This window comes from Neopsephotus bourkii, unplaced genomic scaffold, assembly GCF_033783945.1.
Source record: "Neopsephotus bourkii isolate Nb327-2 ecotype Australia unplaced genomic scaffold, CSIRO-AGI_Nbou_v1 NB_659, whole genome shotgun sequence".
NCBI classification, from domain to species: domain Eukaryota; kingdom Metazoa; phylum Chordata; class Aves; order Psittaciformes; family Psittacidae; genus Neopsephotus; species Neopsephotus bourkii.
The window spans coordinates 4,124,977-4,140,142 of NW_026901158.1; the positions used below are offsets into that span (position 1 = coordinate 4,124,977).

The following is a 15,166-nucleotide window of genomic DNA, read 5'->3' on the forward strand; positions in this document are numbered from 1 at the left end:
AAGGAATATCTTCTAAAAAATTGCCTAATAAGTGTATTCTGGAGTCTTGTAAACATAAAATGGGTTCTAAACATTAGAACCTGGCAGTAAAGGGAAGAAAGAGAATACAACGTACTGCAGGTCTCACTCGGTCTCTGATTTTTTGTTCACTTAAGAACTTTGGGATGGGAGGTCACTTGCACAAGAAACATCAATTCAGTTTGAGGAAGGAAGGAAATGTTCATGCCATGACTTTTTTGGATTATTAAATAAAGAAGTTTGTTATTAGACTTCTTTAAGCTGCTTTTTTTAAAAAGCAAACCTGCACATTTCACCTGATAATCCACTAAAGGCTTTAATAAAGGAAAGACCATTGAGAAGTAAAAGGGAATTGAGGAAACAGAACAAGCTGTAGCTGGTTAAGTGGAAGATAGAAATTAAATGGAGAATGATTTGAAGAAAAATGTAAACAGCAGGATGTTCTTTACACACAAGTAGAAGGCACTTGGAAAAATTGTGGTTCATCTGCACTGTCAGTGAAAGAAAAACAGAGCAGGAAAGGACAGTGCAGCAAAGCCAGACAGATTCTGAAATCTACTGAATGTTTTCCTAGATTTAATGTACTCTTTTTAGATGCAGAATTGAAAAGAGAATGAAGATTTATGGAAAGTTAAAAATATAGTCGGAAATGAAACAGTGAATTAATCTTTTTCTTCTTATGGTATTTCTAGAATTATAAATTCTTGATTGCCAAAGTAGACAGACTAGTATTCTGTACCAGGGATTGTCCTTAGGTAAAAAACAATAATGGACTGCAAAGTAAGGTTTCCAAATTGCTTTTTATAAATATATCTCTACCTTTTGCTGTTACGTAGCGTAGAGGTGGAGATTAGAATAGGACACTTAATTACAGCAACAGGGGACATGTGGCAGAAACACAAAACCCTGTTTAAGTTCCCCTTCCTCCCTGGGGCAGGGTATGAGAAATAGTTCATGGTCCTTTTGAAACAAACAAACAAACAAAAAAAAATTAAAAAAGAGTACTTTCATTGAATAACCAACATCGTGGTCCTGACCTCTGCAGCAAAAAGGCTTTTGCATACTGCTTCCAAAGAGAGCAGGCAGGCTCCAATTTTGCTGAGCAAAACACACCTTTCTTTTCTTTCCTTGAGGGGAGTAGGGGGTTGACTTCTGGAGGACATGGGGGGGTGCAGCCAAAGACTCTGATTCTTGTTCTTAAGTTTGCCCTTGTCTGAGAAGCATCCAGAACAAATATGTGCTTGCATGTTGTATGCATTCATAGGCTTTAGTTGAATTGTAAAGCAGTACTCTAAACATTAAACTATGCTTTTACAATAGCCATGATTCCAGATTTATTTGTTTTGCATCATTCGTGATTCTGTGCACAAAATTCTTGCTAAGTTCTTTATTGTGTGCTTTGTAAGTAGGTCTTTCTGTTTGAAAGTTTTAATTATCACCCACTGACTTTGGTTACAATGGCAACAGAACAGTAAAACTTTACAGCGAAGATTTAACTAGAGAGTCTGTGGCTTGGAATGCCTTTATTAAGTTTTAGAAACAGAGCTGGTAAGTATCAGTTTTACTTCTTAGCTGCTCACCAAAAAATAGTACAAACTTGAGACTGTTTTACCTTCCTGAAAAATCACTCTGTTTTTCAGCATATAATATGTATCTCATGCTCAGTTCTTTCTTTGGGTGCCTTATATTGGTTTATTGATAGGTTTTAGTGGAGAAAAATTGTGAACTGTAACTCCTTCACCCTGTTGCTTTTTATAAAAGCTCTGGAGACTGTAAATTGTTCACATGTTCTACTGGAGGATTGCAAAAGTAACATTCATTTATAACATTTGAAGGATTATTCATGGAAAAATTATGCAAAGGAAAAAACAGTGAGATCCTCTGGGATATGTGTAAACTTTTCCAAATGTTCCTGCCCCAGATCTCTGAACAGCACTCAGCTCGCTCTGATGAAGTTGTCTCACGTTCCCTAACGCAAACAAATCTTTAATAATGTTTTAATATTTTTATACATTATTTTTGTGCATGTCAGCATAGTCTTGAAAATGATGCTGAGAAATAATGAAAACCAAACTAACCCTTGTTCATGCCAGCTGACTGGAAAATCCTGCTAAGAGTGCTTTGTCTCCATGAAAGGCAAAATAACAGAATAGCAATCATGGTAACAGTATGCACTAGGAGTGGAGCCAGGAGAGTAAAGAGGAGAGTTAGCAGTAGCAGATGACTTCACTTATTGGAAAAAAAGGGGCAAAATAACTCAATCTCAAATGAATTTAAATATTGGAATTTTGTTATCAGCGGTATCAAGCATAGCTTCCCCAGCTAATTGCTCAGCAGTCTGGTATGTCCATAAGTATCTCACCACTTACCCTCTTTGGCATCCTTCTTGGCACAGGCTCTCTTATCTCTTACCCCTTTACAGAAATTAGGTCATCTCCCCTGAGCCCCATAACTCATGCTGACACCCTCTGCACCCCAGGCTTCTTGCTGAACTGAATGTGCCCTGCAGCACAGGTCCTGTCTAACAAGAACTCTGAACTTCACAGTTCTTCATGGACATCTGACAGCAGTGCAGATGCAAGGACTTTGTAAAGGTTCTAAGCTCAGATTCCTTTTACCTTATTGCAGGCTTAACAGAGCCAAACTAGCACAGGGTTAACACAGCCAAACTGTACATATTCCACTCTCTTGCCTTGGAGATGTGGAAGATACTGAACTACATACAAAATGGCCACTCCAGATAGAGTAATACCAGCATTGCTGATATTTCTATCTTTATCTTATCCCACAAAGCATTCTGTTTCCTGCCGTTGTTATCTTCCTTAAAGGCACTTAACTAGAAATTAGAGTAAGTCCATTACCTTCTTTCACAGGACTGATGCAAGAAATTGTAATCATGATTTATCACAAGAAAGCCAGGCTGGAACTGTTGGCTTAAGTTGTAAGGCTCCAATACCTATTTCCACAAATTCTGTCAGCCTTGACATGTGTCACCTTAGCCAGGCAGAATTTTAACCTGAAGTCTGAATGTGTAATCTTACTTTCCGAGATACACAGATATGCTTTTATTGGTAGACATCAAATTAATTGAACAGTCCTACTGCTTTCAGCTCTGTGACTCTCCATGGTGACAAACCTTTAAACTGTTATGTATTAGAAAATTTAGCAGTTATTTTTACATGTGGCATGTCTGTGTGAAAAAGCACTGCACCATACTGGTACTCATTTAGGGCTGTGCCTTGAGATTGCTACTCTTTCACAGGCTGTACTTTCAACAGTTTGTTAAACACAACGTTTCAGTAGCTCTCTGTGAACTATGTCATCCACTTAGAAGAACTTAATATAAATCAGGATTTAATACTGGCACCAGAGAGACAGAGCTGAATGACACAACAGGAAGCAGTAGAAAACTGAACAAATCTTGCAGCCAAATTAAGGGACAAGCAGTGATTTAATGTGTTGCAAGGTGTGATGGTAACTTTAAAGCGGCCACATTAACACTGAAGTTTATGCTGAGTTTCAGACTAAACTCTTGCTGATACATGCTCATAATTTTCAGCAAAACTCTGTTTCAGCTGCCACTATCTTCATCTTGGGTCTCAGTTCCAATATATTTTTAAGCTTCTTAGCAGGTAGTAAACACCTCAGTAGTCCTAAGTATTTTACTGTTCACAAGTTGAAAAATATCTGATGGAAAGGCACTACTTTTTTATATTCTAACTTGCGCTTCGCCTCCACAGCAGAAGAGGAAGGTGAACCCTATTTTTTCTTGAGAAAAAGCTTCCAGTATTGTCTTACAGCCCAAAATTTCAGGGTTTGAAAATGAAGCAGAGAACTGTACTCATCCCTCTTCCAAACTGCCAGGCGTATGGTTCTGGTTGAGTCTCTGGACCATGTAATGATTTTAAACTGCATTTGGCCTTTAAGCAGAAGACCTTCTCCGCAGCCACATGTGCCAGTGACTCATGATACTGCTGTCATGTTTCACAAATTCTCAACTGTGTGATGGAAGCAAAGACAGGCAGGCAAAAATGCTGCCTTGCATGAGATGGGATATATGAATAAGGTAGAAAACAGGATTACAAACTATTGTTCTCCCACTAAATTGATGATCTTATGTATGATATTACTGAAGGTTCCTCTAATGAACCCATTTTCCCTCTCTATTGCTAGAAGCATTTTACTCTTTCTGCTTGTCTTGAGGCTCCTTTCATTGTTAATTAAACAGCACAATGAATGATTTGCTCAAATCTGCAGAACACTGTGTGGATGAGATTTTTCTCCTTCCTGCTAGGGAAAAACCTTTGCAGTTCTTCATAGTAATGACCCAGTTCATAGTGGAATTCCCGAGTCTAGGCTGTGGGGAAATAAAAATAGAAGTAATGTGGAATTGAGTCCAGTGTTTCATGCAACTTGATCTAAGTTTGTATTATTTTTTGCCTCTTATTAGGACAAACTCATTACTGGTTCTTCCATTTCTTTTTGTGTCTCATGAATCCTCAGCTCAAGGCAGAAGAAATAGATTAATAACTTTTGTGCTCGGGGAGAGATGGCATGGCCTATATAACAGGTAGAATTAGAGAGTATCTCCAGTTGGAAGGAACCCATAAGGATCATTGAGTCCAACTCCCTGCTTCTTGCAGGACTACCTAAAACTAAATTCTGTTATTAAGAGTGTTGTCCAGATGCTTCTTATACTCTGACACACTTTGTGCCGTGACCACTTCCCTGGGGAGCCTGTTCCAGTGACCAACCACCGTCTCAGAACCAGGTGGCCTGATTTGAGGCCAGACATTTTGTAAGGATTTTGATGATAGTTATATGTGGTTTTTCAGATCACAAAGTTCCTGTCTGTGTTGACCTCTTAATGGGTGGTTTTAGGTTAGAGGCCAGAAGCTGACTAAGCTGAGGTCACTGGAGCCTCCAAGACGCGGTTCCTGTAACACAGGGGGAAATCTGTTTTGCTGCTACCTGAGCTGTACCAAGTCTGGAGAGAGATACGGGGCAAATGGCCAGTTCATGACCGTTATTCCCACTTCTTTCACAAGCACCAATGCCACAACTAAATGTTTAAAAGTGAAGTCTCAGCTGTTTATTGTGAAGCTAAGAATAGCCTTGCATTCACTGAGGATGATAGGCCATGTTGTTCTTCGCTGTACTGCAACGTTCACTGCCAGCCTTTTGCGAACAGCGTCAAGGAACTGGAACAGGGAACAGCTTGTCCGTGTTTTCCATGAGGCCTCATAAAGTCTGTAAAATGAGAGGAAGAATAATTGCAGTGAGACATCTCTAGAGCTCAGAGATGATTGAGAAGTAATGCATCTGTCTGGCCATTAGATACATGAAAAGCCCCTGCTTTCTCTTACATGCTCAAGCTGTGAGTCAGGATGAGCAGATTGTTTACAGTTTATTCACAACATGGAGTTGTGAACAAAATTCAAAACATGTGTGAGCATTCCTGCTCACACCCGAAGTACAAACTGACTTTATGGCTCTGCATATTACATTTTGGCACATCCAGCTGTTGTAAGGGTGCCAAGACTTTTTGTAGGAGTTCATTGTTAAAAGTATGTGCAAAGCTGTTTCAAAAATTACTTCCAGAGAGCTCAAGATTATAGAGATGAATTCATATGAGAAATGGATGGTGTAACCCTAATGCGCAACAACCAGTTCAGAAATGGTGCCTTCTGGTTATCTGTAACAATTCATTTTAATCAGTAGCTGAACACACCAGCCCATGAGATTTCTTAGGTTTGCATCTGTTCAGTGTTAAATGGTGTCTTCTAGGTCCATCTGATGTGTCGGCAATTATGAAATTTGGCAGAAGACCCACGTGTCCTGATGCTTCAGTGTCAGCAAGTCTACCTACACCTCCTGTACCAAGGCACAGGAAGAGCCATAGCCTGGGAAACAAGTGAGTACTCTGGGGTGGCTCATGCTCAGGCCACTGCATGCATCACAAGGGTTTAAGCTAGCAGCAGTGTTTGAGAACACTTTGGATTTGTCTGTTCCATTTCACATTTTTCAAGAGTGCTTCAGGCTTTTCTGTGTATTCTCTAGGTTTTCTCTTGACACTTTGTTATTTTTACTGACTGTTCTCTGCTAGTGCCAGACATCGGCACTACTTGAAAGCTGTGTATCCACTTTGTCTGTAGATCCCTGGTGTGCATAACTGCTTGGGTTTTTTCTTTTGTTCAAACATCTGGCTAATACATCTAGGGAATCCTACTAGCTCCTTTGCACACTTCTGCAGGGAAGTTGCGACCTTTTGTACTGTTTTACCTGGGTAGTCTGGATTAGAAACATTTTTCTCTACCATGTTCCCAGCTCAGCAAGAGCACTGCCTCCCCAGTTAAGGTTTCTGCATCTACCAAATTTCATAATTAATGGGTTATGGAAAAAAAAGTTCCTGTGACTTGTCCAAGGTCACAGAGTGTTGATGTGTTAGCTCAGCTTAGTGTGAAAGACCACTAAACAGTGGCTTATCTGGGGTCTGCTTTTTCCTGGTTTTCTACCTTTGCCCTCACCCAGGGTGTTCAGGTTTTATATGGAGGGGAGTCAAAAGACTTAAATCTTTCCCATCTGCAGAGATTTCATAATTGTTACTTTCAAAAACCACTAAAATCTGAAACTTGTTATGGTGGTCAAGGAGCAGATGTACAGCAGGGAAGTGTGAGCGGTGCGTTTAATTGCCTGCTACTTCATAGCCTGTTGATAAAGCACAGTCTGAGTGGAAATACCAGGATCCAAGAGCTGCTATTAGATGACATAAGAGGGGTTTTGAATTTTTCTCTTTCCAATTTTCCAGCATGATGTGTCAGTTCAGTGTAGTGGAGAGCAAAAGCGCCACCTTCCCGACGGAGAAGCCGCGGCACCTCCTGGATGACAGCGTCCTGGAGTCCCACAGCCCAGCCCGCGGCCACGCATCCAACTCGCATTTCACCAACGGCCTGTCCATAGGTAGAGTCTGAGGGGGGGACTGGCATTCCTGCTTTTCTGTCCCACAGAAGTAGGAAATTAGGAATGTCATTAGCTCCTGTGCAAAGACTGGCCCCTTTCATGAAAGAATGTAGATCAGGGTGCCTATTCAAAGAGACATGAAGGAAGATTGTCTCTTTGTGTATACTCTGGATTTGACACAGTCTTTGTCAGCTTTCAGCAGGGGAAAAAAAAAAGGGCTACTGAAAAGTGGATTTAGATTTTGAGCACTCCCTTTTTACAAAGAAAAATTCAATTTTAACAGATTTTAGAATATTGGAGAACAGTTCAGCTGTGCTGAGACTTCAAAAGAAACAGAAAAGGAACTTGTGAAAGAGAATTATGACAATTATGGTATTATAATTAATAAAATAATAATAAAAATCAAAGTGATCCAGAATCTTAAGTTCTAAAGAGAAAGGCACTTTTTAAGTGGCTTGGGCTCTTTCTGGAATAGGAAGTAGACTCTGAAGGATAGCAGGTAACTTGATTAAGAAGAGTTCAGCACAGATGATCTTTGAACTTCTGAAAACACATACACAGCTCACTGTTACACTGAGCATTAGAAGATCAGTCCTGAGCAAATTAAAACTGTGAGCTGAATAGCTGAGCCAGGGAAGGAGGGACAAATTAGTCATATGGTTGGAGGAGAAATGGGAACTGTTGTTGGGAGTGCCATCATACTGATTCGTTACAGCTTCCAGCAGCAGTATGGAGCTGGCAACTCGTCTGTTACAGGTGTGCTTGCTTGTTGAACAATGATATCATGTCTAATAACTTTAATTGCCTTAACAGATGTGGTAGAAATATTGTCTTGTAAGTGGATTTTGTGTTCCTGAAGTGCTCACCTGTGGAAGGAAAAGCAGCGTAATGAAAATTAAAGAAACATGTAGATGTCTAATATTTAAACACAGCAGTAACAGTTACTTCGTTCATCAGTGATACAATAGTCTCATTATAAATGGGAAGGCTCCTGTAAGCTTCTTCCAATTTTAGATTTTACTGCAAACTCCAAAATCATCAACTTTGAAATGTGATTTCAGTAAGCAGTTTCCATGGTACCAGATACAAAGATTATTCTGGTGATGCACACAGACTGGCTTTGTATTTTCCCTTGAGTGATTTTCTTACTCCTTCTCTTTACTACTCTTTTTCTAGATAGCAGTGAAAGCTCAGAATTCAGCGAGGAGCTGCCGTCAGGGCTTGAAAGGTGAGTCAGTCTTCATGTACACTCAGCACTCTACAAACTTAGCTAAGAAATTCATAAATGATCCCTAACATAGGTAAGCCCTAAATCAATAGTTACTGTTACCAAATCATTGATTAGTTAGGGGCAAAAATACCCACCAAATTTTCCGGTTTAAAGCACTGTAAAGTTACTGTGTTTTCCTTCCCATGGACCTGAAAAGATTGGGAACTCTCTTTGTCACATTTACCAAACCCCTGAACTGTTGAAGTCTCAGACTAGAATTTTCCTCATCAGATATTTGCATTCACAAACAGGGGTCGTTTATATGCCACGCTGGGGCCTAACTGGAGGGTACCGATGCGGAATTCTCCTAGGAGTCGAAGCTGTGTCTACAGGTACAGTTCAGGGTCTACCTCGCTTAGTGTACGGTGCTAAACTTCCACTTGGGTCTCTACGCTTTTCTAGCGTAATGTATTTTGTGTCCAAAAGTATCCTTGTATGACCATATCAATTCATGGGAGTCCTCATCTCCTATTAATGCTGAAGCAAAGGAGTGGCCCATTCAGATGAAATTGAGTTTAGCTGTTGATTTAACCAGGTATATTTGGCTTCTGTATTGCAGAAAACTCACGTTTACTTCAGGGTTTGTGACATTACAGGAGTAGTTTTGTCATAAAGGCCATCTTTACCTCCTGTGACAAATAATGATGTTAGAAGGATACCTTCTTGATCCTTTCTCACAGTTTATTTCCTGCTTTGCAGGACAGTTACCCGTAACATCTGTTTGTGTCAGAGAGCTATAGTATGATGTGTTGATTTTGTACAATAAAGAGGTGTTACCTTGGACCCCGAGTAGGAGAGTGCATATGCAATGCCATATGTAGCAGGCACTCCCAGTGTTGCTTGTCACCGAAACATGGACTTTTCAGAAACAGATAATCCATTTACAGGCCAAAGAGAGGTGACATGGAAAACTATATAGTTAGAGGGATAAGAATCATTCATTGTATCCATACCTGACCTGGACTTCATAAATCCTGTGGTAGTGGGAAGTGAAGAAGTATACATGAACAGTAAAGAAAACAGGCCCCTTAAACAGTATTGTGGAAATAATGAGATTTATTTGGGAGTTCAAATCCAGCCAGTTTTTATTTTGTATAAATTAGTTTGCTTCAGCTGTTGTAGAAATGTTGATATAATGCGTAAATGTAAGTACAGTCATTTTGCTTGAGCTAGTAACATCTGATAGCAGCACAAGTTAGAAGTTAGTAATAAAAGTGCATACATTATAAGTAAGTAAAGGAATACGTTTGGAACAGTATTTCTTCTATTACACCTGCTTCTAGAAACTATTACACCTGCTTCTAGAAAATACTCACTGTGCCCATTCTAGATTTGTTTCATAAAGGTACACAAGCTAGAAATATAAAATGTAGGAGGACAAAAATGTGAAAAGCCTGTTAAAGCCACAAAGAAGAATTACTCCCTAAAATACGTTTCTGATGTTTATCCACCATCAAGTAATTCACATGCTTGCATTCATTCTTCCTTTTCTGGAATCTTCTACTGCTGGAATTGGCAAGATACACATCAGCACAGCGCATGTTTATATGAGGCAATCATACTTGTTCACAGACAGAACAGTGTTCCGTTCACAACTGAATGGTAGAATGTACACATGTCCTTTTCCTTGTATTCGTTATTAGACATTAGAATAATTAGAATTAGGTGGTAAACTTCACTGGCCCTCATAAGAGTATCAGGGCTGTGATCACTTGGCAGTGAAAAGAGATTAGCAGCAGCTAATTCTAGCAGATCAACACCTGCCAGTCAGTCTTTGGTTGTTACCTTCTCAATGGCTGTTTACATCTCTAATGTAGCCTGTGCTTGGGTTCTTTCAGCTGTAGCACTTTTTCACTGTGGTGTGTAGGGAAGCTCTGTGTTCATCCTGGAAAAGCAAACAATATTTTAATCACAATAAATTATTTGGCAGTTTTACATCGTTTTCGCAGCCTTCTCCCAGTTAGCCAAGGTAGTTTTCTACATTCTTTTTTGGTAGCTAAAGTTTATTTTAAGATAAAACTACATTTGTGAGCACTCTTACTGAAAAATTGTAAGCAATAAATTCCCAGAAATCCAGGTAATTTCTGTAATTTGCCAGAATAAAATAGAAAATTTCCTGTTTTCCCTTTGATGAGTTGTTTTTCAAAGATCCTTGTTCCTACTTGGTATCTGGATCTGGAAAATATATAGAGTCAAGCATCAGATGATACAATATAGGTAAGGCAATGCAGGAAAAAATGTATTTAGAGCTAAATTATATTGCCTGCTTCTTGTCTTTACTTGTCTGATCAAATACATATGACAGTGTTTTGTCTCTCCAGCCCAACAGGGGCCTGCAGCTGCACATTAGGTAGTTCCCTAGGAGTCATTACCATGGAAGGGCCATTAAGAAGAAAAACATTGCTCAAAGAAGGCAAGAAACCTACGGTAAGTAATTCTAACTCTTTCTGTGATTGTAATTCAGTAGTGATTGTTTTACAGATTAAACCTGCAGTTTGACACCACACAAAATGATGCTCTTTGTTATTATCAATTATAAAATCATTTTCTGTTCAAAGTCTTAGCTGGGTTAAAACAATGTTGGAACCTTTGTATGTCATTTGTTCTACAGCAGCTTTCCTTCTCCCTGCATTTGCCAGTAATGTCTTGAGTTATGACAGCAGAGCAAGAGTAAAGCCGCTTTATAAATCAGTATGCATTCCTGTGAGGGCTGAAATTTAGTATGGTGGTGAAATGGAAGTGCTGCAGGGCATGTACCCATAGCACCAAAGACATGGTAATTCACACTTAACCTACATTCACAGGTTTCACATGGTTCTAGTACTGTTCATTTGGAAATTTCTTTGTTTTCTGTAGAGTTCATTGATATTTTCTATCTGCAACCCTAGTGCTTAGTGCCAAAAGGTGTGGAGAATCGCAGAGATGTCATCCCAGTAATTTTTAATGATCAAATGCAGAAGTCTTAAGATCTGGCCAGTAGAAGGCAGCACACTATTTTCCTGTGAAGCAATCCTGGTATTTTTAGGAGATACCTGAGAAAAATGGATTCTGCTCACAGCCAGCCACCCAAATGTAGGTAGCTGGGCTGATTTATGCCAGGAGACGTTTTTTATCTAGCTCTCCATTCCTTGCTTCTGAAATTAATTTTGGTGGCACTTGGACTTGCTTGTGAATAGACTTCTGAAATGTTAGAGATACGCTGTGATTTTCCTCATTTTTTTCCTTTCTGATTCAGCTCTCCTCATGGATGAGATACTGGGTTATGCTTTCAGGATCAACTCTTCTGTACTTTGGAGCAAAATCTTTAAGAGGCACTGAAAGAAAACATGTAAGCTTTATATTTATTCTAAACCCCAAAATTGCATATTCATAAGCCAACCTGGATGGGTGGTTGAAGCGTACTTGCTGTTCCAGGCTAAGCCATATGTCTGCACAACTTTTACAGTCAAAAGTTAATCACTACTGCCTCAGCTGTGATTGACTTGTCTTCTCTTCCAGTATAAATCTACACCTGGTAAAAAAGTCTCCATAGTGGGCTGGATGGTGGCACTTCCTGACGACCCTGAGCATCCTGATATTTTCCAGCTAAATAATCCTGACAAAGGTAGGTGTTGCAGGATGGATGTTGTCTGCACTATATTTCTGTGACAGAAAGTAGACTGATCTGTTAATGAGTTTGCAGGTTACAGAACTTGCAGTGGCAAGTTAAAAAGACTGAGGAGGGAGATTTTCAGTACAGAATTTTCAAGGGAGGGTACAAATGAAATTGAACACATTTCTACACTATGCTGTTGTGCTCCTATGGTGCCAACAGAGGTGTTGCTGTATCTTAACAATTACAGTTTCAGAGAAATTACCCAACCAGTATGAGATTGCTGCATGTACATGTGCTCACTTACCCTGTTGTCTGTTTCTGTATAGCTTTCGTAAAGTCGGTCAATACCAAAATTTGACTTACACTGAGGCCAATTAAAATACCATGAAAATTCTCCAAACATTAAACCATTTATTTTTTAAAAAGCCTTTGAAGTAATTATTAATTAGTTTTTAATAAATAATTTTGAAGTGCCATAACTCTACCAACTTGATTAAACTTCAGAAATTCAAAAGACCTGAAAGCCCTTGGAGTTATTTTGAGGGTTCCTTCACTTTTCACATTTTCAGCTTTGGTGCTGGCCATGGATTTGTATCTACTGTACAAAGTGCATCTTTTGGGTGTTGACTAAAATGCACAAAGTGTTTGATTGTAAAGTATTTACAACATAACCAGGCATAGAGGAAACTCACAATAGGACTTTGACGAAAGCTAAGTTCAGAGGTATCAGGAACATTCAAAACAAGTTTGGCAGTAACCACAACAGTCAATGAGAAGAAAGCCAGGAGTAAATTAGATGTGACCTAAGTGATCTTTTCTGTGGCTGTATTTGGCCTCTCTGCCTATGCGCTCCTCTTAGCTTTGCAGGCCACACATGTTCTCATACTCCCTTCGCTCGGGGACTGTTGGATAACATACCTCACATTGGCTGTAATATATGAGCAAATTAGTTTATGTTTACTTCAGGACTTTGGCTCCTGCACAGAAATTAGAATCCCTTCAAAACTCCATGTCTCTGCAAATGTAGAGCCTTTGATTTTCTTTTGTTTTTTTGTAGGCAATGTTTACAAGTTCCAGACTGGCTCAAGGTTTCATGCAATATTATGGCATAAGCATTTGGATGATGCATGTAAAAGCCACAAGCCTCAGGTAATGTTTTAAAACTTATTTCTACCAACTTTGTCATATTTTCCATAAGATCCTTACTAGAAAAGATGCCTCTTTTCAGTCTGTGTGCACACACTGTCCTGTGGGGACAGACAGAATTCCTCATTTTGCATATTGGTCCAATTTTTCAGTAGGAGGAATTAAAAATATCTAAAACGACGTAATTCTAACCAAATCAGGAATTGTGCAGGTCTAGCTATAGGTTTAGTTATCTAAACAGCATGTAACATTTACAGTTAACTGCTTCAAGTGAGGTTGAAGCTCCCCTTCAGAAGGGACAAAGAAAGCATGCTAGCATTCACTGCAGTGCCTGGGTCTATAAGTGCCATTGAAGAGAGTGCCCTATAAAACACCATCTTTGTTCTTTATATAGCAGCCTGTCATGGTTTAACCCCACCCAGACGTGATTTAAACCCAGACAGACAGCCTCATTCTTCTCTTGAGGAAATGTTCATTCTTAAAGGGATTTCCAGACGTTTATGTTAATAGGATGCTGATCCATATAGGACCTAAAACAGGATGCAGCTCAAGAAACTTCTTAAAACAAACATACACATCCCCACACACACACTGATGATTTCTTAGAATACTTCTGTTGGATTTGGTCCATGAATAGAAAAATCATTTGAGTCTTTATCTTTCAGTTTGGGGTTCACCCTCTTTTGGGCCTGCTGTGCACTGATCACACTTTTCACATTGGATAAGAAACGATCAGCTAACTTTGTTGTGTAACCTTGAGGTTTCCCAAGCCTCAGGAGCATTATACTGCTGAATAATTCGCATTCTTTTCCAGGTACCTGCTAATCTAATGTCATTTGAATAATTTGCTCTCCTACCTGGTGCGACTTCAAGTGCCAAACTGAAGAAACGGGCTGTTGTTCTCTAAGGAGGAAGAGGAGAATGATTTTCCTGACATGAGCCAGCCACAAATATTACAGCACTTTCCTATGTAACTTGAAAGTGATTCTGACATAGCTTTTAAAAGCAGAAAGTGAATGTTGTCCTTAGGACCTGATACAGTCTCATGCACTGAGTGAAAGCTGACAAGTTAGATGGACAGAAGATTAATCCTGACTCCTGCAGGATTCTAGAGCCCTCAACTTCTTGTGGTCAGAGACTGCCATGAACTGATGTCTGACCAGAAACTGAACATGTATCTTCTGCCTATTCTTTTTTAAACAGTTCTTTTTATTGTTAAGCTGCTTTGTGTGACTGAAAAATATTTGGCCCATGTTGGGTTTCAATTCTTTCTAATGCACAGAATGATTGACAGTGTTAACTTGCTGTAAAGTGTCAATTAGAATAGAAAATGGTGGAACAACATTTTTATAATCTAAGTGCACTGAGCTGCTTGGCAATGTGGCTGCCTCAGATTTTGTATCAAATCTCTGGACAATTCTGCTGTTCACATTTGAGCTATTTGGGAAAACATGTATTTTGGCACAGGACAGTTGATTTTCTTTCCATTCAGTTATGTTACTCAGGAATGCCCTGACAGTGGATTTAAGGCAGTTTAAATTTGTTATGTTACAGGCTGTCTTTCATTCTCTTCCTAGTGGCATAGCTGCTTATAAGTTTGGGGTTTTTTCTTCAGTCTGAATGTTGTTCATCTTAAGTCCCTTGGTGCAGGGAAGAAGGTAATGAGATGTTATGTATCACATGGCCATAGCTTCTCAGAATGATTCGATATGATCGTTTCTGTTCTGCCTTTCTGTGGATGACTCAGCTCGACTCAATTCCAGTACATGATGCACCTTTATGACATACAGTGCTGGCACATGGTACTGCTATTACAAAATTAGGATGGCAATGAAAGGTAGGGAAAACTAACAGAAGCCTCCAAACCAGTGTCCAGAGAACAAAACAAAACAAAATACACCAAAAAAAAAACCCCAAACCCACCAAAAAAGAATGTACCTGAGCCGCCTTCTCTGAAAGAACTTTCTGCATCTATAGCTGTATCTTCACTGCGCCCTAGCACTCCTATGGTCAGAGTTTTTCTCCGTTCCCATGCTAAGTTGAGCACTTTTTCAGTCTGAAACTCTTGGGCCATAAGGCATCAGTATCCAGACTTCATCACTCACCAGAAAACCTCTTCTGAGTTTCCTAAGGTTGAACAGAGGAGAGATTTGCAAGCCAACCTCTAGCTTATAAAC

General features: G+C 39.5%; 1 protein-coding gene across 6 annotated transcripts in view; it reads left to right on the forward strand.

The window, feature by feature from the left end:
• The window catches only part of RALGPS1 (Ral GEF with PH domain and SH3 binding motif 1), a 74,370-nt gene extending 59,204 nt beyond the window's left edge, over positions 1-15,166 (forward strand). For 5 of the 6 annotated variants that reach the window (XM_061352652.1, XM_061352656.1, XM_061352653.1 and 2 more), the window contains 9 exons: positions 5,806-5,932; positions 6,827-6,978; positions 8,155-8,206; positions 8,500-8,580; positions 10,570-10,675; positions 11,484-11,576; positions 11,747-11,852; positions 12,901-12,992; positions 13,804-15,166. In XM_061352652.1, coding sequence (XP_061208636.1) covers positions 5,806-5,932; positions 6,827-6,978; positions 8,155-8,206; positions 8,500-8,580; positions 10,570-10,675; positions 11,484-11,576; positions 11,747-11,852; positions 12,901-12,992; positions 13,804-13,833 — 839 coding nt within the window. In that variant the 3' untranslated portion in view covers positions 13,834-15,166. The remainder of the gene's footprint in view (positions 1-5,805; positions 5,933-6,826; positions 6,979-8,154; positions 8,207-8,499; positions 8,581-10,569; positions 10,676-11,483; positions 11,577-11,746; positions 11,853-12,900; positions 12,993-13,803) is intronic. The other variant, XM_061352657.1, reaches the window with a different exon arrangement.